We start from the raw sequence: 24928 nt of genomic DNA on the forward strand, positions 1-24928 counted from the left end.
GGCCTGACCACAGACCTCACTCAAGGGACCCAGAGCTCCTTCTGAGTCAGCCATGTTGAATCTTGGCTCCAGATCAGGGCCAGCTGAGGAAGGATGACAAGGATTGGGGTTCAAGGTGAAATTCCTTTGTTTCAAGTTTCTTCAAGGCCTGGGAGATGAAGGTCTTCTCATTTCTCCTCTTCCTCATCTGGACTTCCCATCTATCATCAGCCAAGTGCCCACGCTCTGCAAGTCTGCAGAGATTGCTGGGTTGGCCTCATACAGGACAGGCTGTTGGGGAGGAAATGGCTGTGCCTCTTCCAACAGCCACTCTTGATTTGGGCCTCTGTGGCTCTTCGGGGCCTCAAGGCCTGGCTTCAGGCCTGCCTCTGTTCCTGCTTTGCTCTAGTGACTCAGGGCAAGTCTCTGCCCCTCTCTGGATCTCAGTATTCTCATCTGTATAATTGGAGCCCAAAGAAATGATACCCAAGGGCCTTTCCACGTCTCTTAGCCTGTGAGAGCTAGCTCAGTTTAGGGGAGCTGGTCACAGGCTTCTAGAATGCAAAGTGTTCATTATTTGCCCTCCTTTGGTGCCTTCAGGCCTTCTCAGCAGCACGGCAAAGGGACTGAGAGCCCAGGCCTGGGAGAGGGACCACTGGGGGCGACTACTTCTTCTTCTTCTCCTCCTCCTCCTCCTCCTTAAGTACTCTCCACACCCAACATGGGGCTTGAACTTACTGCACTGAGGTCAAGAGTCGCATGTTCCACTGAGTGAGCCAGCTAGGCGCCCCAGTGGGTTGCCTGGGCTTTTAATCCCTGTTCTGTTGCTGTGACTTCAGGCAAATACCCATCCTGTCTACACCTTGGTTTCCTCATCTCTGAAACAGGGAAAGTACTAGGACCTGCCTCATGGAAGGGTGAAGATTAAGTGGAATAATGCATGTAAGGTCGCCTGGACATAGGAAATGTCCATTCTGTTCGAGGATGTGGACATGGAAATTCATGGGGCTTGCTCAGTGGCAGAAATGGAAAACCAGGATCTTCTCAATGTTCCCAAATCCAGATGCTTGGCAGGCAGGTGGCCTGGAACGCACTTCCCTACTTCTGTTGGGGGCTAGTCTGGTTTTCCCCATTTTGGCTGCTTGTGGCTGTGTGTGGCTGTGTGTTGAAGGGGGCTGGGGGACATTCTGGAGCCATGGGCCAGGAGGCTGGGCTGAGCAAGGGAAGCGGGTTGGCTGTTGATGGCGCTTCAAACATTGGACAAGGCATGTCCTACTCACTGGGGGCCAAGTTCTTCACTCTTGTCGGGGTGTAGTGTGCTGAGGGCGGGGCCCCAGCTGGAGACACAGTGCCCATTTTCCCTGTTTCTCGCCCCCCTCATCCCCAGCTTTGCCCATCATTGCCAGGCATAGTGTGACCCAGAAAGAACTTTCCGTGGAGCTGATTGCCCTCCTGTCCCCACTGGCCTTGCCCCCACTCCCTCAGTCCCCTCCATCCAGGTTCTGGGCCTGTTCACATGCTCTCCTAGCCCTGCCTCCCACCTGGCTTCTCCTCTCTCTGCACAGGTCCCCCTGATTTTGCCCAGGAAGAGGGAAATACAAGGCATCCTGATTCGACCTGTCTGTCCCATCTGGGTACTGTCCAGGTTCCTTCCCCCCTTCCCTGTACTCCTCCTGGGGGATGTCCAGAACCATGATCCATGGAGTACAAGATCCCTGCACAGGGTTCCAAGGACAGTGTCCTCTGACTTCCAGGGATGTCTCGGGTAACTCACGGTGCAGAGGGGAACTCTCAGAGAAGACACATCAGTGTCTCAGGACCTCCAACTAGTAAGAGGCCAGGTTCCTTCCAGGCTGCCATCTAACTTCTCCTGTTCAGTGTCTCATTTCCTCTTTGGAATTGCTCCTTCCACAGCTGCTTCAGGGAGAAGGGCATAGGCTAGAGACCAGCTGGCTGCGGGGGGTAGAGCAGTTCAGCGCGCAGGGCCAGACGGCATGGAAGCTGGTGGGAGTGAGAAGGGCCATGCTGGCTGACCCAGCCCCACGGCCTCTCCCTCTGTAGGCTTTCATAAGCTTATCTGCTCTCATCTTGAAACTTGGCCCCCCCCGCCCCCGGTCCTTGCCTGCCTTCTGGAAGTGCTCCTCCTTTGTCCTCGAAGGATTCCCATCTTCTCCTGCTCCCCACCCGTAGAGATAACTGAGCCCCAACCCACAAATCCCACTTCATCCTTCTCTGCAGAGGCTGGAAAACTTCTAGTGCCTTTGATTTCATGCTGCTTCCCTGGACTGCACCCTCCCTGAGGCCAGGGCCCACGCGTCCCTCCCCTCTGTGCCATCCCCTAGCCTAGTGCCTGGACTAGAGATGTGGAATGCTGCAGGTGTGGGAATATATCAATACATCCACCCCGCCTTGGTTGTTACCCGGCATGGTCTGGCCCTTCCTAAGCACCCAAGGTGACGTCTGAACCTTAGAGTTTTGAATGTGAAAGAATAAGGCACAGATAAGCACAATCAGAGAATGTGATGAGTTTTTTTTTTCCAAGAGACAGTTTGGAACATTTCATAATAAGGAAAATGCTTATGACAATCTGGGTGAAAACACAGTAGGGCACAAAATCGTGTGAACACCATGACCTTGGCTGTGTGCACAGATCACCTGGAGGCCTTCTGGGTCAATGTGGTGAGGTCTGCTCTCTGGATTCACTGAACCAGGAAGGCTCTGCAAGGCTCTGTCAGCCACAGCAAGGTAAGTGAGGGGTCCCATACTGAAAATGTAGAACTGTTCCTCAGGGAAGATGAGCAGCTGATGTGGAAAGTCAGGTAGCTGCTGACCTTGGAGATCTGTCAGAGTCCTCCCTGGGGAAACCCCGCACCGCTCCCATAGCTGGACAAGTCCCCAACACGCTCCAAGCTGGCCAGCCTCTTGGGTTTTGACTCTATAATTTGGCATGATGTCCAGTGGACTGCCCCAAATCTGTAGACACTTAAGGAAACTTCTTCTTCTTTTTTATTTTTTTAAATTTCTTTTAAAGATTTTATTTATTTATTTGACAGACAGATCACAAGTAGGCAGAGAGGCAGGCAGAATGAGAGAGGAGGAAGCAGGCTCCCTGCTGAGCAGAAAGCTTGATGTGGGACTCGATCCCAGGACCCTGGGATCATGACCAGAGCTGAAGGCAGAGGCTTTAACCCAATGAGCCACCCGGGTGCCCCTTCTTCTTCTTTTTTAAAAAGGTATTTTCTTTTTTTTTTTTTTTCCCTCTCTCTTTCTGTCTCTCTCTCTTTTTTTTTTAAAAGATTTTATTTATTTATTTGACAGAGACACGGTGAGAGAGGGAACACAAGCAGGGGGAGTGGGAGAAGCAGGCTTCCCAATGAGCAGGGAGCCTGATGCAGGGCTTGATCCCAGGACCCTGGGATCATGATCTGTTCGGAAGGCAGAAGCCCAATGACTGAGCCACCCAGGTGCCCCCACCTGAGGAAACTTCCAAAATGAAAGGCAGGAATCAAAACAAACAGAAAAAGGAACTCAGAGAAACAGGGACAACAGAGAGAGCAAAGGAAAACAGACAAAAACACCCAAAGAACCCAAACAACTAAACAACTGTATGATTAATATCTAGGAGAGGCTTGAAGTGCATTACGTCTATATTATGTCTATATCCAGATATAGGAAGGGGCCAGAGGACATTAAAAAAGAAAAACCATGGAAATAAAAATTGCAATAGAGAGTTTAGAAGTGGAAGTAGGGAATCTCTCACTAGGTGGGATGACAAGACAATGTAATATGGGAGATTAAGAAAAAAAAATCAGAAATAAAACAAGACAGGATCGGGAGAGAGACAAACCATAAGAGACTCTTAATCTCACAAAACAAACTGAGGGTGGCCGGGGGAAGGGGGGCATGGAGAGGGTGGTTGGCTTAGGGACATTGGGGAGGGTATGTGCTATGGCGAGTGCTGTGAAGTGTGTAAACCTGGCGATTCACAGACCTGTACCCCTGGGGCAAATAATACATTATATGTTGATAAAAAAAGAGAAAGAAAAAAAAATTAGCACCAGATAGACTCAGGAGGTTCCTAGATGAAGAATAGGAGTTCCAGAAATGGAGAGAAGAGGAAGCAGAGGGAGAAACTACGACATACTTTGTACAAAAAAAGTGTCCAGAAATGTGAAGACTCGAGTTTCCGGATGAGAGGGCTTACCAAACACCCAGCCCAAGAACTGATAAGGCAAGCTGGCTTCGTGAAATTTGAGCCAGCCAAAAGGCAGAGCAGGTCCCAAGAGGGACCGGAGGGCGGGAGGAGGGGGGCAGCGGTGGGGAGGACAAATGCAAGGAAGTGTTCAGTGATCGGAAAGCCTTTGGATTTCTCAACGGAAGTTCCACAAAGTGGAAGATCATGGAGCTCTGCTTTCAAATATTATTATTTTTTTTAAATCGAAAATTATTCCCAACCTAGGGCCTCCTGGGTGGCTCAGTCAGTTGAGCATCTGACTCTTGGTTTCAGCTCAGGTCTTTGATCCCAGGGTTGTGAGATCGAGCCGCAAGTCAGGCTCTACATTCAGCGGGGAGTCTGCTTGAGATGCTCTCCCCCTCTGCCCCTCTGTCCCTCAAATGAATAAATACATCTTTAAAAAAAATTATTCCCAACCTAGAATTCTGTCTCCAGCTGAACTCTCCATCTGTGAGGGCAGAATAAAGACACTGTTAGGTAAGCAAGGTCTTAACATATTACTTTTCATGCACTCCTTTCTTCTTCTTTTTGAGAGAGAGAGCATGTGTGGTGGGGAAGGGGGGAGGCGCAGAGGGCAGAGGGAGAGGTCCCTGGAAGGTAGCTCTCATGGGGCTCAGAGATGAGCAGCATGGATGGGGGAAAGCAAGTGTGTTTCAGGCTCCAGGAGGGAGGCTTCCAAGAAGAAGCGGAGAGGGATGGGAACCGGATGAGTTTGATTATGTCAAGAGAGTTTCATTCCCCTCTCGGAAGTGGTATCAAGAGTTGGGAGGGCTGGAGTAGAGGATTGCGATTTTTCCTTATAAGCTTAGTAGTAATGTGATGTTCATTTGGAGACATTGGCATCGCCAGGCTCCAGGTCTCCGTTGTTCAAACACTGAGCTGGGTGTTGCTGGGAAGGCAGTTTGTAGAGGTGATTTGACTCCAGAATCAGTTGATTTGAAGTAAAGAATATTATCATTATAGAATAAAGACAATCTGGTGAGTCTGCTTCAACCAGTCCAAGGGCCTCAGGAGCAGAGCTGAGAGTCCCCGGAAGGAGAAGAAATCGCACCTGTGGGCTGTGGCTTCCACTGGCGCCAAGCGTCCAGCCTGCCCTTCTGACAGGCGCTGATGGACTTCAAACTCACCCAGCCGGCTCGGTGTTGCACAAGCCGATCCCTCACGCCCCTCCCTTTAGTTCTGCTTCTCTGGCTGAACCCAGACTTGCACAGGTGCTAATTGAGTTTTTAAGCCACTCTATAGATTATTGGGGGTAAACTATACATTGAAATAAAGATAAAATTTCAACCCCTCAGAGAAAGAAAGAAGACAATGGAAAAGAATTCACTTGAGGGGCACCTGGGTGGCTCAGTGGGTTAAGCCTCTGCCTTCGGCTCAGGTCGTAATCTCAGGGTCCTGGGATGGAGCCCCACATCGGGCTCTCTGCTCAAGGTGGAGCCTGCTTCCTCCTCTCTCTGCCTGTCTCTCTGCCTACTCGTGATCTCTGTCTCTGTCAAATAAATAAATAAAATCTTTAAAAAAAAAAAAAAAAGAAGAATCCACTTGGAAAGGATTGGAAGGAAATATAAGAACATGTTTTTAACCAGGGTTTGTGTTTATCTCAGGATGGCGTAGTCATGTGCACTAGTGTTGGTGGTCCTCGTAACAAACCTCAGGTGCCCTCTTTCCACGGAGCATGACTTTGTCATAAGACTTTGTCTCTTTTGTTCCCAGAATGTCCCCTTAATGAGTTCAAGACTGTATGGGGGGCGTAAATTAAAAGCAGGATGTTTCAAAGTGATTCGACTTGGTTAATTTAGGTTTGAAATGCAGGCATGGGACAGATTTTTAGCAACGTGATTGTTTACTCTTGTATCATTCGGAGTCGCATGTCATCAAGAACAGAATTCGCTCTAGCTAATACTTCCCAGGGAAGGGTTTATCAGGAGACATTGTGTGGTGGACAAGATCTCCGGGAGGGTGGATAATCAAGCTTGGATACCAAGGGGCCAGGACAGTCACCTGAATCACATGCCAGTGCCCACCCCCTCCACCGGGGTCCCCTGCTGCAGCTGGCCCCCACCCACCAGGAAGTCTCCGCCCCCACACGTGCCATGGTGCTCGCCTCTTCCTGCCACTGCCTTCTCAACCAAAATTTCCTGAGGGGGCTCTGATTGGGGGAGCCCCAGCTATCTGCCTGCTTTCCTGACCCAAGTGACACTGGAAAAGTTTCCTGTTTCTGCCTTGAGGCGGAGTATAGAGTCCTCAGTGACAGAGTCTTCAAAAAACCCAGTCTGGGAGCATTTGTGTCTGGGCAGCCCCACCTGGATGTCCAGCAGGTTTTGACGGAAGCTGAGACCACTTTCATCGGCCCCATATATAGGGAGAGGCTACTGGCTGCCGCCTAGGCCAGCGGACAGAGGTTTGGGTGTGGCTGTCACCCTTGCTGGGACCCACTGGGCGAACTGCTGCCCCTTCCCAGCCAGGGGGCAGTGACCCATACAGCCTCTGGGGACCAAGGCTGGGGGAGGGGGTTGGTGGCAGGGGAGGGCTTGAGCGGGGCGTGCCCTGCTCCTAGTGACTATTTGCTTTCCCTTTTCCCAGGGGACTTCCTTCTCCTTCCCCCTTACCTTAGGGAGAGGGAGTGACCCCTGAGCTTGGGCTGGGTTTAATGCCTACCTGGTGAGGCTGTGTCCTCTTTGGAAAGGCCCATTGTTTTTTTATAGGTAAAAGAGTCTGTTAGAAAGGGTTTGTTTGTTTGTTTGTGTTTTTTTACATTTTTATTGCAGTAACTTATATTCCAAAAAATGCAAATATTACAAATGTATAGGTGAGGTGAATTTTTACATATGTAAATACACAGATCAAGACAGAGAGCTTTTCCAGCACTCCAGCAAGTTCTCTCAGCCCTGCCCTGGTCATTACCGCACAAGAGAAACGATAATTTTCTTTCAAAGACATGGAGGAGATTTAAAAACAAAAAAAGATTTATTTATTTATTTGAGAGAGAGAGCACGTGTGTTGGGGGGAGGGGCAAAGGGAAAGCGACCGAGCAGACTCCCTGCTGGGCTCAACACGGGCCTCCAGCCGAGGACCCTGAGATCATGACTTGAGCTGAAATCAAGAGTCGGACACCTAACGAGCCCCTGCACCCCAAGCACACCACACGCTCATTTCCCCAATTCTCCCACTTCACTGGGGGCGGAGTCCCACAGCACCTGCCCTTCTGCTGGGTTCTTTCACTCAATGTTAGAGGCTTGGGAGATTTTGATTTTTTTTGTTCCTTTTCCTTAGTGTTCTACAGTGAGCAACCTTGACTGTAATTTAGTTTATTTCTTTTTTTTAGTTTATTTCTTAATAGTAGTATTTTTAAAAATAATGATAACAATACTTGCCACTTATAACATTTTCAGAAAATACAGGCTTTGTGTTTTTGTTTTTGTTTTCCCAAGCAGAAAAAGTAGAACTTTAAAAATTGGAGAACTGACCCTATGCCCTAGCAATTGCACTGCTGAGTATTTACCCCAAAGAAACAAATGTAGCGATTTGAAGGGACAGGTGCACCCCAATGTTCATAGCAGCAATGTCCACAATAGCCACACTATGGGAAGAGCCCAGATGTCCACCGACAGGTGAATGGATAAAAAAGATGTGGTTCATATATACAATGGAATATTACTCAGCCATCAAAAAGTGAAATCTTACCATTTACAATGACGTGGATGAAATTAGAGGGTATTATGCTAAGTGAAATAAGTCAATCAGAGAAAGACAATTATCATATGATCTAAATGATGTGTGGAATTTAGAACCAAAACAGGATCATAGGGGAAGAGAGGAAAAAATAAAACAAGAGGAAACCAGAGAAGGAGACAAACCTTAAGAGACTCTGAAACTCTCAAACTGAGGGTTGCTGGATAACTGGGTGTGGACATTAAGGAGGGGTGGGGGTAACCAGGTGTGGACATTAAGGAGGACACGTGATATAATGAGCACTAGGTGTTATGCAAGACTGATGAATCACTAGACCTCTGAAACCAATAATACATTACATGTTAATTGAATTTAAATTTTTAAAAAATAGGGGAACTGTTTAAAAATAGTTTATAATAATCTGTCTCTATATCTACATATCTATGTATCTATGTATCTATCATCTATTATAAGAAAGGGCTGCCCGAGATCTGCATGGTGGCTCTCACCTCCTTCTGGGTCCCTCATAAGCACCCCTAACCTCAGGTTGTCTGCCCAACCTCAGGGATGTCTGCCAGCGGCTGGGTCCCACTGTAGGCGGAAGCAGGAGGCCCCAGCAGAGGAAAGGCACAAACCTGACTGTTAGGGCCGATTTAATGTTAAAACCTGTTTAACTATTAGGGCCTGCTTAGCCAGAGCGGCTCCATATTACCTGGGTAGCCATATTTTTGTTTACATCTAAAGACTTCATTCCGGGAATAAACGCCCCAGTAGTTCCTGGTATTGTTCTGGGTGTTGATTCTGGGAGTAAATGCTTCCCGGAATACAATAGAAGCCACTGTAACTTGGGGTCTGCGGTTATGCCCTATAAAACCAGCCTGTGAGATCGGGACGGGGTCACCCTCTTCGGAGGTGGCCCTGGCTGGTCAGTCTGACTTCTGATGCCTGGCATAAAAATAAAGTTTTGCCTTACTTTCAATTTGTATCAGTCTCGCTCCTTTGATAACAGACCCCAACACTGACCACTTCAGGGGCCTGCTGGGGCTGACAGTAAGGACACAGATTAGGGGGGTGTCTCCTTGTGCTTTGGGAAGTCTCTCTGGTGGCAGAAATCCCAGTCGGAGCCTTGGCACACCAAGTCTGGGAGGGGCTGTGTGTGGGCTGGAGCCAATAGGAGAAGGAGGGAGGCGGACCGCTTTGTCAGCTCACTTAGCCTTGAGCTGGTGCTTATAAGCTGGACCTTGGGGGCCCCGGGCCTGAGTCACCCCAGCAGTCCCGCTGCGGTGCAAGCAAGGGTTGCAGCCGCTGTGGGGGACGGCATGCTGGCCAAGGGGCTTCCTCTTCGCTCAGTCCTGGTCAAAGGCTGCCCGCCGGTCCTGTGCACCATGCGGGAGGGTCCGGGCCATCCCAGGATGCCCACTGGGGAGGGGGCCAGTATCTCCACTCAGATTCCTCGCCCCTTCAATGAGATCCCCACCCCTGGAAACAATGGCTGGCTAAATCTGTACAATTTCTGGAGGGAGATGGGCTCACAGAAAATCCACTACCACCAGGTCCAGAACTTCCAGAAGTATGGCCCCATTTATAGGTAAGCCTGGCAGTGTGGGGCTGGTGGGATAGGGAGGTAGAGGGGCCTGGGAAGCCTTGCTGGACTCCCCTTCCCCAAAGGTTTGGCCCTCCATTCCAGCCTCTTGTCTACTTTTTTTTTTTTTTTTTTTTTTAAAGAGGGTGGGTAGGGGCAGAGTTGGAGAATTCTAAGCAGGCTCCCTGCCCAGCATGGAGCACGACACGGGGCTCGATCTCGCGACCCTGAGATCACGACCTGAGCCAAAATCAAGAGTCAGACACTTAGCTGACTGTGCCACCCAGGTGCCCCTGCTCTTATCTACCGCTGACTTGATTTCTCTCATGCCTGAGGACGGTGGCAGAAGGAAGAAGGCTTCCCAGAGAGTGAGTTCTGTTCCCAGCCCCGAGGCCTCACTGCTGCTCAGGTCCTACACCCTCTGAAGCTTACCTGGGGGGAGGTGGGGGAGGCTCAGTTCACTGCCTTCCTACAGCCATTATCCTCAAGACACCTTGGAAGGTAAAGTTGTCACCCCCACTGTCAGAGGCAACTGAGGCCCGGAGGGGTGGGCATTCTTGCCCCTGTCGCCCAGCTAGATGCCTGTCCAGCTGGGATGCTGGCCTCCCTTCTCAGCCCCAGGCAGATCTGGAACAGCTGATTTTGTCCCCTCCACTCAGCCTGGCTAGAGCTCCAACTTTCCAAGCATCTGCCTTGGTTTCTGCCAGCAGGAAGGACACAGAAAGGTCATTTAGCCTCTGAATGGGGCGGGGGTCTGAGGGCGGGAGGTCTCAGGTGCTTAAGCTTCAAGCCATACCTGGGTTCTGTTCTGAGGGGACACTTAAGGGGTAAGGGATGGTGGAGGTGTCAGCTGGGGGCAGGGAGGGGACACCAGGAGGGGCAGTGCGTTTTCCTTTAAGTGAAAGGGTCAAGGTGGGGAAAGGGCACTGATGGGCTATGTTGGCTGGCTTGTTGGTGGGCTTGGGGTGGGAGGGCAGGCATGTTTTCTAAGGGTCCAGCTGGTCATTCTTCTTCCCCCCCAACCCCCCACAAGCCCTTTAGAAATCTGAAGTGTCTTTCCTACAGCTGGTTGGAGGCAGGGAGCTCCCGGGCTGAGTGCCAGGTTTGGAAGAAGGTGGCTTCTCACTTCCAGGAGATGGTCTGTTATCCCTGCTTTCTTCTCCTTCCTTCCTCTTCCTTCTTTCCTCCTCCTCTTCCCCTGCTTCCTCTCCCTCTGGTAGGAACAAGGCTTCTTTGATCAAGCCCCTTTCTGTTTTCTGAGTCACTATCGTCTGAGCCTCTTGTCACGTCCTTGAATTTCATGTTCACTATTCACATTTTACAGATGGAGAAACTGAGGCCGGGAAGGAGAGGGGTCTTGCCAAGGTCACACAGCTCATCGGGGCAAAGCCAGGGCTATTTTTGGAACCATAACGGTCTGACTCCTAGTTCGGTGTCAGTGTTCATGGCTCAGAAATTATAAACTTCTGAATACATGTGATTAAATAATTCAGAAAAAATATGGGCAAGTGCAAATGGAAATGGCAGTCAGATGGAATCTCGATGTTGATAATATTTAAGTAGCATAGAGAATGTGAATATATGAGGTATGCTGTTTGGCGGGGTCCCACAAGGACATCTAGATGACTTCTTTCCTCTTTTTGCTCTTTAATATGATTTTAAAAAGGCAGCACAGTAGTCCGTAGTGTGGATAAGCCCTCTGATTGAAGCCAGCCCTGTAAAGTGGACATCTAGCCTGCTCTGGGATATTTTGCTATTTGACAACTTGTTTATCCATCACATACATCAGATCACTGCCTTGGGCTAGATTCCCAGAGTTGGAATTGGTAGTAATAATAGCTGTTCAAGGATTTTGCTGAGCTGGGGGCGTGGGGGATGGAGATGGTGGTGTTAGGACACTTGGAAAAACACTGAGGCAATCTTCTGGGAGGCCATGGACGAGGCCCCAGGAGACTTGGGAAGGTAGGATGGGGCTTAATGGGTCAGTGGTTAAAGAGCACTCTCCCTCCCCCTCCTCCCCTCCCCTCCCCCTCCTTTCCTCTCTTCCTCCCTCCTCCCTCCCTCCCTCCCTTTGAGGAAGGGGGAGGCGAGAGAACTTGGCTTATACCTGTATGTTTTTACATTTTGCCTTATCTTGAATTAACTTTCTTACGCAAAAGGCAGAAGCACACGAGAAGTGGACTTTTCTGCCGTTTCCACAGAGACCATCTACAAAGTGCTTTGTGACATGTATCTGTCCTCGAGGCCTGAGGCTTTACTGTGGTTTTGTTGAATAGCGGCAAATTGGCTTATTGGAATCCAAGGAGAGGCAGGGTGGCCTTTCCCAGCATTTCCATCCTAGAGCCTAGAAGGGATTGGCTGGTCCGGTGTGTGGACTGCCAAACAAGCCGTCTACACTGAGCCACTCCAGGGGCGAGTGACCACGCTGTTTCTGAGCTCTGCAGTGGGTGTGATGGGGGAGGGTGCTGAGGGTGTGGACACATAGGAAGAGAAGCATGGAAGGGAGGACTCGATGGTCCTTGGGGGCAGGGGGGTAGGGGGAGGGGGTGCTGGTCCTGGGGACATGGCCTGGTAGGACAACAGCTACTGGGATGAGGAGCAAATGCTGGAACTTGCAGAATGCCCACGCAGGGTCCCATGCACAGACTTTATCATCTGGTCCTTCAGCAATCCCGTATCCCTATTTTATAGAAAAGGATAGTGGGGCTCAGAGAAGGTGAGCGATTTGCCTCAGGTCACACAGCAAGGAGGCTGTGGAACGAGGATCCACTTTCAGGACCATTTGTCCTGTCACTTATACCATTCCTGCCCAGGGCCTGCTGGGCTTTCCTGGAATCCGCTATAGCTCTTCTCATCCGTTCCTCCAGGGAGAAGCTGGGCAGCGTGGAATCGGTTTATATCATCGACCCTGAAGATGTGGCCCTCCTCTTTAAATGTGAGGGTCCCACACCAGAACGATTTTGCATCCCGCCCTGGGTAGCCTATCACCAGTATCACCAGAGACCCCTCGGAGTCCTGTTGAAGTGAGTCTTGGGCCATCTCCCGGGGGCTGGCGGGAGATGACAGGGACACGCTTGCCTTGCCCTTTCTGGCTGTGGCCTCTAGGCAAATTCCTGGCATCTTCCTGTCTCCATAAACAGCTGCCGGGGAACTACACCTCCAGCCTTCAGGGAAGTGCTCAGGTTGAAGATTGTAATGAGTAAATAAAGCCCCAGAGAGGTTCTCACCGATTGGCTCACTCATTAAGTCCCATCTTATTGAGCACCAACGATGTGCCAGGCTCCGGGGTACAGTGACAAGTAGGGCAGGGCCCCGTCACCGTGAGTCTACAGGGGCAATGAGAAACACAGACAAGTCAGTGTATTTAAGAGTAACCGATACCACATTCCCCCAAATTGCTCAAAAAAATTTAAAATGTGCATGTCAGGTGTTGCTGAGGATACAGAGAGACAAGAGCTCTTGTAGCTTGCTAGTGGTGGTGAAGGCTGGTGCCGTTGTTTCAGAAAATGGTTGGACACTCCCTCCGGCACTTGGATATTCCCCTCCCCACCAGACAGCAGTCTCTGCTCAGGGATAGACCTCCCGGGAACGGAACCGGAACGAGAGCTAGAATGTTTGCGGCAGTGCTGTTCCCGCAGCCAAGCCCAGGAAACCAACTAAACGCCCAACGGGAGTGAGCATGAATGAGTGCAGGGGCCCACACCAGTCACAGTGAATGGACTCAGTGACCAGCAGCGATCCAGATGATACTTAAAAATATAAAATCAGTGGAAAAAGCAAATCACGACAGCCTTTTTAAGAACCTGAAAACAAGTATACTATTTAAGACCATATTCAAAAGCAAGCAAGGGAGTCAGGCTGGCGGTCCCCTGGGCCAGGGAGACAGCAGGTGGGAGGAGCCTCTGGTCCTCTAAGGTACTGTCGCTACAGGTGGCACATCTAAGCTACTGTTAAGTTCTAGTTTCCGTGTTGCCTGGTGGGTTTGTAAAAACATCCTTATAAACAAGCAAAGCCCTAAAACTACAAAGAGGGCTTTGCACAGATCTATTTTCGAGTGTGGGCCGTTTAAGCTGAAATTTCTCACTAACCCACTTCAGGGCACCTGAGGTCCCCCACCAGTGTCAGTAATGGGACACGTTGGGGGGGCGTAGAAGCAGAGATCGGTCAGTTGTGTCTCTGCAATGGCAGGTGAGACAGTGACCTAGAGGGGCGCTGGAATGGTAGGAGCTGAGCCTCAGTCCAGAGGAAGGGAAGGCAAGCCTGCAGGGAGGCAAGCAGTGGAGGATTTGCAAGTTACTTAGAGGTGCTAAGAATAGGACCTCCTGGCCACAGCAGCTGCTGAGGGAGTGGAGGAGGGATGGGGGATTTGTTCCCTTTGCCCTCTTTCCCCTATCCCCTCCCCCAGGCCAGGCAACAGCTGGGAGATGGGAGGCCCAGGGCATTGTGGGTAGAAGTGAGTGCGGGCTCTGAGCTGTGGCTCAGCCGAGTCAGCCCTCTCTGTGTTTGCCAGGCGTGGGGTCTGTGACAGTCAGGGCCTGAGGGCCTGTGTTTTCTCAGGAAGTCAGGAGCTTGGAAGAAAGACCGGCTGGTCCTGAACCAGGAGGTGATGGCCCCAGAGGCCATAAAGAACTTCATTCCACTGCTGGATCCAGTGTCTCAGGACTTTGTCAAAGTCCTACACCGGCGCATCAAGCAGCAGGGCTCCGGAAAGTTCTCAGGGGACATCAGTGACGATCTGTTTCGCTTCGCCTTTGAGTGTAAGGGGCTTTTGTCTACCTGACAGTGGTCCTGTGGGTGGGAGAACCCATCCTCCTACCTGAAGACCCAGCATGGATCCTGAAGAAGTATTGGCGTTGGCTTCTGGGATGAGCTGCTGGATCCATCTTCTACCTCTCTCTCTCCTGGGACATTGACCTTCGGGGTCTGGGAGGGGAAGAGAGGGTTGGGTGGTTAATCTGAATTGGGTATTTGAGGATGTGTAGGAGTTTTACAGATAGGGTAATGAGGTAAGACAGTATGGGCAGAGGGAACAGTGTGGGTGAAGGCCTCATGGCTTGATGGGGATCATGGGGTCACTGCAGATTTGGGATGTCCAGAGTTTGATATGAAATCAACATTCGAATTCCTGACCCAGTAGGCGCTAGGTGTCTTCTGGGCTGTGAATGGCTTATTACCAGGGCTGTGTTCCCGAGTCTCCTGTCTGACCTGTTTCAGGAAATAGCCAATTCGGTCAATTATGGATGAGGAATCTGTGTCTCTTCCTAGGAGGAAAGCCCAGAGGGTGCTCAGGGTGCTGGGGGAGGGGTAGGGGAGCCATTTCAGCCCCTCCCGTGCCCTTTCCCAGCTCTGCTGGAGACTCTGCGTCCCACCACACGTCTTCCATGTGCCCCTCTCAAGGACCTGAGTGGTCGCCAGCCTTGCAGTTTCAGCCTTTGGGGACTCAGGCTTCAGTTTCTTGATGAAAGAGCCTGAGGTTGGGCACAGGAAATCCTGTGTGTTGGCGGGGGTGGTGGTGAGGTTCCTGGGAGCTGCAGCCCTCAGAAGGGGCCCTTCTGCTCCCCTCTACAGCCATCACCAACGTCATGTTTGGGGAGCGCCTGGGGATGCTGGAGGAGAGAGTGGACCCTGAGGCCCAGCGGTTCATCGATGCTGTCTACCAGATGTTCCATACCAGCGTGCCCATGCTCACCTTCCCCCCGGAACTGTTCCGTCTATTCAAGACCAAGACCTGGAGAGACCATGTGGCTGCCTGGGATGTGATTTTCAATAAAGGTGAAGACTGCATCTTGGGTAGCCAGGTCTGGGAGTCAGGAGAGCCCTGTCCACCTTGGAGGGTGGGAAACCCAGGCCTGGGACTGGGGAGAGAGAGAGGTAAGAAGCCCCTGTCCTTTGGTGGGTAGACACGGGAGGCGGGGAGGTTCCGGAACCCTGGCCATGGAGGGCTAAAGCCTGGCTATTGGAGATGGTTTGATTTTTCTGGAGAAAGAGGATCAGAACCATTACTCTTTTCTTCGAGAGGAGCCCAGGATCCCCAGAGGGTTAAGGACCAGTGCTTCAGACACAGCTGTGCTTGGTGACAGCTTAGGACTTTGGTGGGAGAGATCTGTAAGGCAGGGTGAAATAGGTCGACTGGGGTGTGGTGCTGAGGCCAGACCTGGAGTCAAATCCACACTGCCCCTGACACCCCATGCATGACCTTGGGCAAGTCACTACCCTTTTAGACTTCTGTTTCCTTATCTGTAAAATGGGAATGGCATCAATTATCGCCGAGAGCTAGGGTCAGGTATTAGATGGTGAGGAAGGTTTTAACAGAGAGTGTGTGCTCAGCAAAGGGGCCGCTGGAGAGCTGGGTCCCCGAACCCTCAGCCCTTGGTACCGCCTCCCACTTTCCCTCCCACCCGCACAGAGCTCATTTCTTTTCCCATCCTGCACAGCCGAGATCTACACCCAGAACTTCTACTGGGACCTGAGGCAGAAGAGAGATGTCAACAATTACCCGGGTATCCTCCACCGCCTCCTAAAAAATAACAAGCTGCTCTTTGAGGACGTCAAGGCCAATATCACAGAGATGTTGGCCGGGGGTGTGGACACGGTGAGGTGACCCTCAGCACATTCTGTCCCTTCTTGGGCCCTGGGCCCCTTCCCTGCCAGTCCACTCCATCGCCTGGGGTGGGTCTCCCTTTCCTGGCTGCATTTCTTAAATATTGATCTCCTAGAAGGCTGGGGTCACATCCAACACCCATGGAGCTCGCCTTGAGGCTGATCCACCATTTTCTCTTTGCCTGTGAGAAGGGAGCATCTAGGTGGAGGTGGTGGGGCTGTGCATGGGGTCACACAGTGAGAAGGGAGAAGCCCTCCAGTCACAGGTGGAGAACACAGAGCATTGGATTCAGGAAGGCAGGCAGGCCCTCTGAAGAGCTGGGAGCCAGTGGAATTTGCCTTGGGCTCTCGTTGTCTCCCGTCCTCCCCACTCCAGACCTCAGTCCCCCTTGGCACCCCCAGCGCCTGAGGGCATTCTCTGTGGTGCCTCCCTCGGGTCCTTTCCACAGGCAGGACGATACCCCAGAAACTTCTGGAATGACAAAATGTCTGGCCTTGTGTCCCTCCCTTCTCCCAATACCATCTGCTGTGAGAGTGAGGGTTAACTATTTAGTGTTTATTAGTTATTAGTTGGGATTCGGGCACTGAGACTATAAAGATGAATATGAGAGACCTCAAAGGTCCCATATGGCTCAGAGAGGAAGGGGCTATCAGTGCTGGCGCTGCCATAACAGAATTAAAAAACAGAACTTTAAAGATTTTATTTCTTTATTTGATAGAGCGAGATCACAAGTAGGCAGAGAGGCAGGCAGAGAGAGAGAGAGAGAGAGAGAGAGAGGAGGAAGCAGAGAGCCCGATGCGGGGCTTGATCCCAGGACCCTGAGATCATGACCTGAGCCGAAGGGGAGGCTTAACCCACTGAGCCACCCAGGTGCCCTAAAAATCAGAACTTTATTCTCTCGCAGTTCTGGAGCTAGAAGCCCAGATCCCCGTGGCGGGGCGGGTTTCTTCTGGGGCCTCTCCGTGGCTCGTGGATAGCTGTCTTCTCCCTGTGTCTTCACACGGTCTGTGTGCCTGCCTGTGGCCTAATCTCTTCTTCTTAGAAGCATCCCAGTCCTATTAATTAGGGACAACCGCCCCCCACCCCGGCCCTCATTTTACCTTCGCTCTGCAAAGGGCCCTATCTCCTGATACAGTCCAATTGTGAGGTACTGGGGATGGGGGTTAGGACTTCAACCTAGGAGCTTGGTGGAGACATGACCCATCCTGTGACAAGGAGGCAGCCTGCGCCCAAGGGACTACGTCACCATGCTGTACGGCCCAATAGACAGGCAAGTGCCGAGGAGGAGAGAGGAGCAGGAGAGTTTCTGGACCAGGGAGAAGCAGGTGTCAAATCCCCCGTGGTAGTAACTTTCTGGTCCAGGTGTCATCTTTGTGTTGTGCTCTAACACAGGACTGTGGGTCTATGGGACAGGCTGCAGATGAGCCTTTGAGTGTATTTTAAACATGGTCAGTAATGTAGAAGACCTCTTCCAAACTGTTCGCCTGCACCAAAGCAGGAGTCCTTGGGTAGCATTTATGAAGCCTGTCCTATATGGCAGGCAGGGGTCTAAGTTTTTCATACATATTAACTCATTGAGTATTCCCAGATGGCACTGGTAGATATGTTACTATTACCCCTCAGTGTTAGCTGAGGAAACTGAGGCACAGAAAGCTCAAGTCACTTAGTCAAGGTTACACAGCCAGGAACTTTTTACTACTTTATTAAACAAGTATCTCCCTGAGTAGCCACTCGTGTGTCAGACCTGGAGGTAATGAGACAAATACACACGTTTGCTCCAAGTCTTAAAGACAGAGTAGTACATCCTTGCTTCCTGGTTTGGGGAGGGGAATTCTAGAAAGAGGAAATGGCAGGAGGAAGACTTCTGGGCTTTGGGAGCTGCGTGTAGCTCTGTGCAGCTAGAGCGGGAGGGGCATGTCAGAGAGAGGGGAGCAGTGGGGCTGGGAGTGGTGGGCAGGTGTTGGGGGGTCCTGTGGGTCAGGCACGAGCTTCTGGGGCCATGTAAGGGTTTTAAGCTGAGAGGTGACTACCTGGCATTTTTTCCCCGAGTGCGCCTGCTGGAGGGACGGAGGAGAGTGTCCAAACCTCTTGGACAAAAATAAGATTCCTAGTAATGACATGTCCTGGCCGTAAGAGGGAGGGCGGCTTCCACCTAAGGTCCTACCACTGAAGAATCTGCAGCTGTGGAGCTTGACTTGACCGGTGACCCTCATACCTCCAGCGTAGGGCTAATGGTCACTGCCTCTGCCTAATGCCCAGCTGAGCTGATTCGTCTTGGGATAAGCCCATGCTAACTGCAACACTGATGGGAGAAAGGTCGGGCGCTTCTGCTTTCAGTATCTTTGGGCCTCACTTTATTTTATGCTCCCATAGCCAAAGACCGAGGTTTAGGGGAAGGTCTAGTGGGAGAGGGGTGGAACGGCCATCATTTGGGATGACAACCCTTACAGAAGTAGGATTTAGCTTCCAAAGCCCTCCGGGGGTCCTCTGGAAGAAGTCATTGGCTGTATGGCTGACTCCACTGGCTGGGGAAACAGGTGGGCTCTGGTGACGAGGACAGGGACAAGCGCTGCCCAGACATTTCTGCTCTGGGGGGTGAGAAAGGCTTTTTTTGACCTTCTCCTTTAGAATTTTGTTTTGCTTTTGTGGATGGTGGTCTCTGGTTACAAGGAGGAGGAGGGTGGGCAGAGATGCTTGGAAATGAAAGTTGAGCATAGGTTTAAATGTTCCAGGAGTGACAAGTCCCCCTTCTCTTCCACCCCCCACCCCCACCCCCGCCCCCCACCAGACATCCATGACTCTGCAGTGGCACCTCTATGAGATGGCACGCAGTTTGAGGGTGCAGGAGATGCTGCGGGAGGAGGTCCTGGCCGCCCGGCGCCAGGCCCAGGGAGATGTGAGCGCGATGCTGCAGCTGGTCCCACTCCTCAAAGCTAGCATCAAGGAGACATTGAGGTAAGCTCGCCCCTCCCTGCCTGCCCTCCTCATCCCCCAGATCCCTGGGCAGAGCACAAGGGAGGGGATTGGTGGCAGGCAGCAAGAAGTCGGGCGGGGGAGGGGGGGGAGACAGCTGGGAATGGGGGAGGGAGGAAATAAGGGTAGGGATCCTGTCTGCAGAATCCCCCCTGGGGTGCGGTGGCTGGGGCTGAGACACCATGCGGGGTGTCCGGGATTTAGGGCATCAGCCCTGAATGTTTCTTCTGGCAGGATCCACCCCATCTCTGTGACCCTGCAGCGGTATCTTGAAAATGATTTGGTTCTTCGGAATTACATGATTCCTGCCAAGGTAAGGGCAGCCAGGTGGGCTGCTGGCTCTGCCAGTCAGATGGAGGAGGCTGGGAGTGGACTGCAGTCGCACACAGATGGTGGTGATTGGGGTTTCTGTCCCCTCTTTCTTCCTGGAGCTGGCGGCTGGTGTCCTTGGCAGCAGCAGTCCAAGTGTGAACCAAGGGCAGGGGTACTGGGCATAGTGGGTGACCATCTCTGGAAGGTTGCCCACGTCCAGGTTACCCCATGGGCTGTCTGGGTCTTGGGAGCCCTCTGGGGCTCAGCAAAGGACAGGACAATCCCTGGGGCCATCCCTGGCCTTGAGTCTTCCGGTCAGGCCCACTGGATGGGTGAGGCTCAGGGAGGGCTGGGGCCTTTTTCAAGGTCACACAGCAGGCAGCATCTTGTGCCGGGAACCTGGACAGCCTGGGTCGGGGTGGGAGCAGAAGCTGAGTTATGCTCCAGGCTGTGAGGCCTATATACCCAGTCCTCTGCCCATCTTGTCCCCAGACGTTGGTGCAGGTGTCCACCTATGCCATGGGACAGGACCCCACTTTCTTCTTCAATCCGAGCAAGTTTGACCCAACTCGATGGCTGGGTAAAGACAAGAACCTCATCCACTTCCGGAACCTGGGCTTTGGCTGGGGTGTGCGACAGTGCGTGGGCCGGCGGATCGCTGAGCTCGAGATGACCCTCTTCCTCATCCACGTGAGTCCAGTCGGGGACATCGGGGCAGCCTAGGCTGACTGTTGCCTCAAGGAAGGCACTGACCCTCCTACTCCCACTTCTGCCCGGAGCCCAGGGAGCACAGGGCTGGGGACATCAGTGTCCCTGACTTAACCCTCCTCCTCCCCCACAATTTTGGGCTAATCTACTATTGCCTCCTCTTTTGGGCTAATCTGCTTATTACCCAGGGGTGTCCCCTGGCCATCTATTCCCTCCCAGTGGTGACAGTGTGGGTGTATGGTGGGACGAGGTTTTGTCAAAGCTAAGGCAAATCAAGGGGATGAAGCACCCGGGGTGTATTTCACGCACTGGGCCAGGTAAGCAGGAGCCGTGTTGACCCCTCAGATCTCCTCAAGTCCCACTCGACAGGCAACACCTACAGGTGAATGAGCCTGGCCCCAGAGGGGAGAGAGCCCCTTCGCATCTCTCCCCTAAGCCCACCACCTCTTTCTCAGATTCTGGAGAACTTCCGAGTTGAAATGCAACATCTCTGTGATGTGGGCACCACGTTCAACCTCATCCTGATGCCCGACCAGCCCATCTTCTTCACCTTCAGGCCCTTCAGCCAGGATCTACCCCCGGTGTGATTAGAGAGGGTGGACTCCGCCTCTGCCACCCACCAAGCCAGCAGGGGTGCTGGAGGGAGGCCCGAGGGGGTGGCACCCTAGGTGGTGTCAGCTCGTCTGTCCTCAGTCCCCCTCCCCTGCTCCTTTTGGACCAGCTCTGAGAAGAGAGAGTCCGTACTCAGGGGTCAGCTGCCCCAGCTCAGCCAGGACACCCCTCTTTCCTGCCGCCTCTTCCCCCTCTTCACCTGCCCCAGGAAGGCAATAAACGGCTGAACTACGTGATGTGTTTTCATTTCTATCTGAACCCCTGGGTTTCCATCACTCCAGTGGGGATTCTCCCTGGCCTGCGTCAACGGTGGGGTCTGAGAACGAATGAGGAAAGCCTGAGGCAGCTGCGCTTGAAGCCCTCTCTGCTGGGACTCCTGCCCCCTACAGCAGCTCAGGAGCCAGTAGGGTCGATCTCCATGTTGCCTGGGGTAGAGGTGAGGCAGGGCAGGCCGGCGGTGGGCTGTTACCACCGTGCGGGGGCTACCAGAGCCATAGGCAGAGGGACAAAGGACCTTGTTTCTGTTGAAGGCATAGGGTGGCCTGAGAGGTGTGGGCCGACCTGGCTTCTAGGCAGGGTCGCCTAGCAAGAGTGAGGCTCTGATTGGCTGGACCTTGGGTGGGAGTTCCCTGTGGGGTTCTGAGACTTCCTGCCAAGACCCAGCTAGAGTTCTGGGGGAGGCTAAGGCTGAGTGAGTGAGTGAGGGTCTGGTGTGAGGCGGCTGACCTAGAGAATAAGAGGCCAGCATGCTTTCTTTGCCCCACCTGACCTTTCTCTGGGCTTCTCCAGGCCTCAGCTTCCTGTTCTAAGGAGACATGCCCACTTATCCAAGCTCTGGGCAGTAGGCGAGGAGACCGTGGCTAAGTCTGGTTTGTTATTTGGACTGTCGGACACTGGTCCCAATTTCGGTCCTCTTAACCCCGTCTGGGTTCCGTAATTTCCTGACCTTACCCAGTGCCTGATCCCTCCTGGCCTTCCGCTAGCCAGGTCTAAGTCCTGCAGGCAGATGGGGAAGTTAACCTTGCTCAGGACAGTGGCCCTGTGGCCTTGGTCTCTTCTATGAGCATCTGCAGGCTCTGAGTCCACTCTTGGAGCCTTTCTTCTTTTCCCTACCACGCAGTCCTTTCTTACTGGCTTTCTCTTTGCTTCCTGCTTCCTTTCTCTTCTCTGGGCCTGAGTTGTCTTTGACTCAGAAATGTTAGAGGGGGGAAAGGGCCTTAGCATCAAAGAAGGCAAGCTCTGCATGAGATAGATGGGAAAATGGAAGCCCAGAGAAGTTGCTTGGGTCACGCAAGGTCACACAGCATGCTTGTAGCTGGAATTCAGGCCTCTTGACTCTTAGTGGAGGGCTCCTTCCCGAGGCCCCATCTGCCTTCCTGTCCCTGGCTGTATTTGGACGTAACATTGCTAGCTTAGCCTAGCCCAGTTAATGGGGGTATTTCACACTAATATGTAATTGATTGCCACAGGAAGGCTTTAAGTCTTTCCATTCCCAAGAAACAGATAAATCTGTTGGCTCTCCTAAAATGGTCGCTTCTGGGGCGCCTGGGTGGCTCAGTGGGTTAAGCCGCTGCCTTCGGCTCAGGTCATGATCTCAGGGTCCTGGGATCGAGTCCCGCATCGGGTTCTCTGCTCCGCGGGGAGCCTGCTTCCTCCTCTCTCTCTCTCTGCCTGCCTCTCTGCCTACTTGTGATCTCTCTGTGTCAAATGAATAAATTAAATCTTTAAAAAAAAAAAATAAAAATAAAATGGTCGCTTCTGGGATAGGCAGGAGGCTATAGGGCTGTGGTGGAGGGCCCGGATTCAGAGTGGGGTCTGGCAGGAGCAAGGTAGCCCCCTCAGCTGCCCTACTCCAGGAAAGAGGTGAATGTTCACTGACCTATGGCATTTAATCCAGTCCTGTGGGGGTTGGAATGAGACTTCCCAGCACACAGAGAGGGGGCCCTGCTCCAACTACTCAGGTCTGCTAAGACTCAGGTCTTCTCGGAGTTTGAGGGCTTGTTGAGCTTAGTCTCCAAGCTGGGCATCAGGGGATCCAGCTTCGAGGGTCGCCTGTGGTCCTTGTCATAGGCCAAGGAGTTCTGTGGTATGCAAAGCAAAGGGAGGCGAGTACGTTCCTGCCCCCAGTGAGGGGACCCGTCAGAGTTCACCTTGCCTGGCAAGCCAGGCCTCACAGGATCCAAACACACTGGGTCACGCCTTCACTATGGGTTCCAAACCTGTTTAACTGCAGCAGGCCCACCCAGTTTCTCCAAGACTCCCTAGGTCTTAGCCGGAGAGTTTGCAAAGGCAGCCCTGTGTTCCCTGACGCCCCCCTCCCCATCCTCGTCAGGCCTTTCCTGGGGTCTGGGAAGGAGCAGAACCCTGTGGGCTCAGGAACCGGAGCCATCGGGTTGCTCTGGGAGGCTCGGGGGTCTGGGGCTGAGATGGGGCTGGGGTCTTGGGGGGAAGGGCATCTGTGAACAGAGCTATTTGTGCAGAAGAAGCCAGCAGCACTTCTCCCGGGGGCCATCCCCCCATCCCTGGCAGGTGGGCAGCACCATGGGGACTGAGAAGTTGTGCTCATGGGACAGCCTCTGGGGCCCTGGAGTGTGGTGGGGCCACAGCGATTCTGCCTGGGAGCAAACCCAGTGCTAAAGCATAGCCAGCACCAGAGCCTTCCAGAAAGGCCTGCGGGGGCAGCCCTTCATCCACGGCCATGTCCTTTTGACTCACCCCCACCCTTGGGAAGCGGGTAGTCTCGGGTGGGGGGAGCTTTCTATTCCCCTTGGGCAGGTGGGGTATGGAGACCAGGCCAGGGCTCCTGATGGTAATAGGGCAGACACTGAGCGCAGGTCTTCTGACTTCCAGTGGGGAGCAGGTCCCCCCGGACGGTTCTTCTCAGGGCCCAGGAACTTGGGGTCGAGGGTAGCCACTGCCAGCCACGCTGCCTGCACCCCACGGAGCTTGTCCAGAGAGATCACTCACGGGCAGGTCAGTGATGACGGAGTTCAAGCCGTACTCTTGCTCCTGCAGCCGTATGGCCAAGTCCTGCTTCTCGCGTCCCCAGCGTCGGGCTGAGTCCTCTAACTGCAGACACGGAGAGGGACAGATGGGGACCTGCTGGGAAGCAAGGCCCATCCCTGCAAACAGGACAACCAGAGCCCGGACCGTGTGGGCTCGCTACCTTCCGGAGATGTCAGGCCAGGGGTGGGTGGGGAGGGCCACGTGACTGTCTGATTAAGGCCCAGATGGACCCTCCCTGAGTTCCAACAACATACTGAGCCCTGACCCTGGGCACACACTGAGCCACACCTCTGGTCACACTTGGACCCTGACTCTGGTCAAGGTCTGCTGAGTGGTGAGCCCACCCAGCCTGACTAACACCTGCCTGGGTCATCTACCTGACTTTCCAGGGATAGGATCCGGCTCTGAGCTCGTTCTAGCTTGGCCAGAAGGTTGAACTTGTCGGAGGTGCTGGCAAGGAGATCCTGTGGGCAAAGTAGAAGCTTACACCAGTCCGCCGTGGGGACTGCAGCCATGTAGGCTCAGGAGGCCGGGAGCTGTTGAGGCAAAGACCAACCAGGTCTGAGTTTCCAGCTCAGGTTCCTGAAGCAAAGCCTCAGACCTGGGGCCAAACCCTCATTCCTGAAGTAGACCCGAGGTGGCAGGTCACCACTGTTCTTCCCATGGATTTTGGTTATATGGAGTTTCTGCATGTCACTTTCTAAATATAAAACTTACTAGGCAGCATCAGCGCACAGAAAGGAATCTTGGTCTTTTTGTAAAGTGAGGGCTCCCCTGTCCCTGCACTTTACCCAGATGTCCCCGCGTCAGGCGTGCTTTCAAACAGAACTCACCTCCTATAAGTCCTGGGATGAAGAGATGTGCCCTCCGCTGTCCCCTGCCCACCCCTCTTCTGTAATTCCAAATGTCTTGTCTTTGGGTTTGCGTAAAGCAGGGATGCCTGCAGTGGCCTTGTAGGTGGAACGGGGCTGGGGCACCCACCTGTGCGGGCAGGGCCTTTGTGCCCTTGGAGTAGCCTGGGCCATCTGTCTCTTGCAGTCTCTCTGCCAGGTCTCCTCCTGCTCCCAACTCCCTGGGGTCCACCTGGGATGGGGGAAAAGTGCTCTCCAAGGCTCAGAGAGGCTGGTGTGGAGTCCAAGTGCAGGTTAGCCAGGTGGCAAAGGGGTCAGGGTTCAAAGGTCAGGGGCCATTAGGGGCTTGCTTTCTCTCAGGCCGCAAGAGAAGGACAAAGGTGGAGCTTTCAGACCCA

At 52.8% G+C, this 24928-nt stretch overlaps 2 protein-coding genes across 5 annotated transcripts in view; one reads left to right on the plus strand and one right to left on the minus strand.

The window, feature by feature from the left end:
- The first annotated feature begins 9158 nt into the window (after window positions 1–9158).
- LOC116590559 (cholesterol side-chain cleavage enzyme, mitochondrial) lies at window positions 9159–20903 on the plus strand. Of its 2 annotated transcripts, none has more exons than XM_032342464.1 (9): window positions 9159–9473; window positions 12335–12490; window positions 14025–14224; window positions 15036–15239; window positions 15902–16059; window positions 18857–19023; window positions 19246–19354; window positions 19846–20043; window positions 20517–20903. In XM_032342464.1, the coding sequence occupies exons 1-9, from the start codon at window positions 9205–9207 to the stop codon at window positions 20646–20648; spliced, it is 1593 nt and encodes a 530-aa protein (XP_032198355.1). In that variant the 5' UTR covers window positions 9159–9204; the 3' UTR covers window positions 20649–20903. The 2 variants fall into 2 exon arrangements, with proteins under 2 accessions (XP_032198355.1, XP_032198356.1); XM_032342465.1 differs by having other exon boundaries at window positions 19276–19354.
- Window positions 20904–22423: 1520 nt separating this feature from the next.
- CCDC33 (coiled-coil domain containing 33) overlaps window positions 22424–24928 on the minus strand; it is a 101500-nt gene continuing 98995 nt past the window's right edge. For 2 of the 3 annotated variants that reach the window (XM_032342463.1, XM_032342462.1), the window contains 3 exons: window positions 24057–24143; window positions 23641–23742; window positions 22424–22754 (listed from right to left, as the gene is read on the minus strand). In XM_032342463.1, coding sequence (XP_032198354.1) covers window positions 22647–22754; window positions 23641–23742; window positions 24057–24143 — 297 coding nt within the window. In that variant the 3' untranslated portion in view covers window positions 22424–22646. The other variant, XM_032342461.1, reaches the window with a different exon arrangement.

Source organism: Mustela erminea, chromosome 5 (genome assembly GCF_009829155.1).
Source record: "Mustela erminea isolate mMusErm1 chromosome 5, mMusErm1.Pri, whole genome shotgun sequence".
Taxonomy (NCBI): domain Eukaryota; kingdom Metazoa; phylum Chordata; class Mammalia; order Carnivora; family Mustelidae; genus Mustela; species Mustela erminea.

Bases quoted from the DNA above. Each gene is read 5' to 3' on its own strand.
- LOC116590559 (XM_032342464.1), top strand. From the start codon at position 9,205: ATGCTGGCCAAGGGGCTTCCTCTTCGCTCAGTCCTGGTCAAAGGCTGC. The intron at 16,060-18,856 runs GTGAGGTGACCC...GCCCCCCACCAG, and splicing joins TGGCCGGGGGTGTGGACACG to ACATCCATGACTCTGCAGTG. The intron at 19,024-19,245 runs GTAAGCTCGCCC...TCCGGGATTTAG, and splicing joins AGCATCAAGGAGACATTGAG to GGCATCAGCCCTGAATGTTT.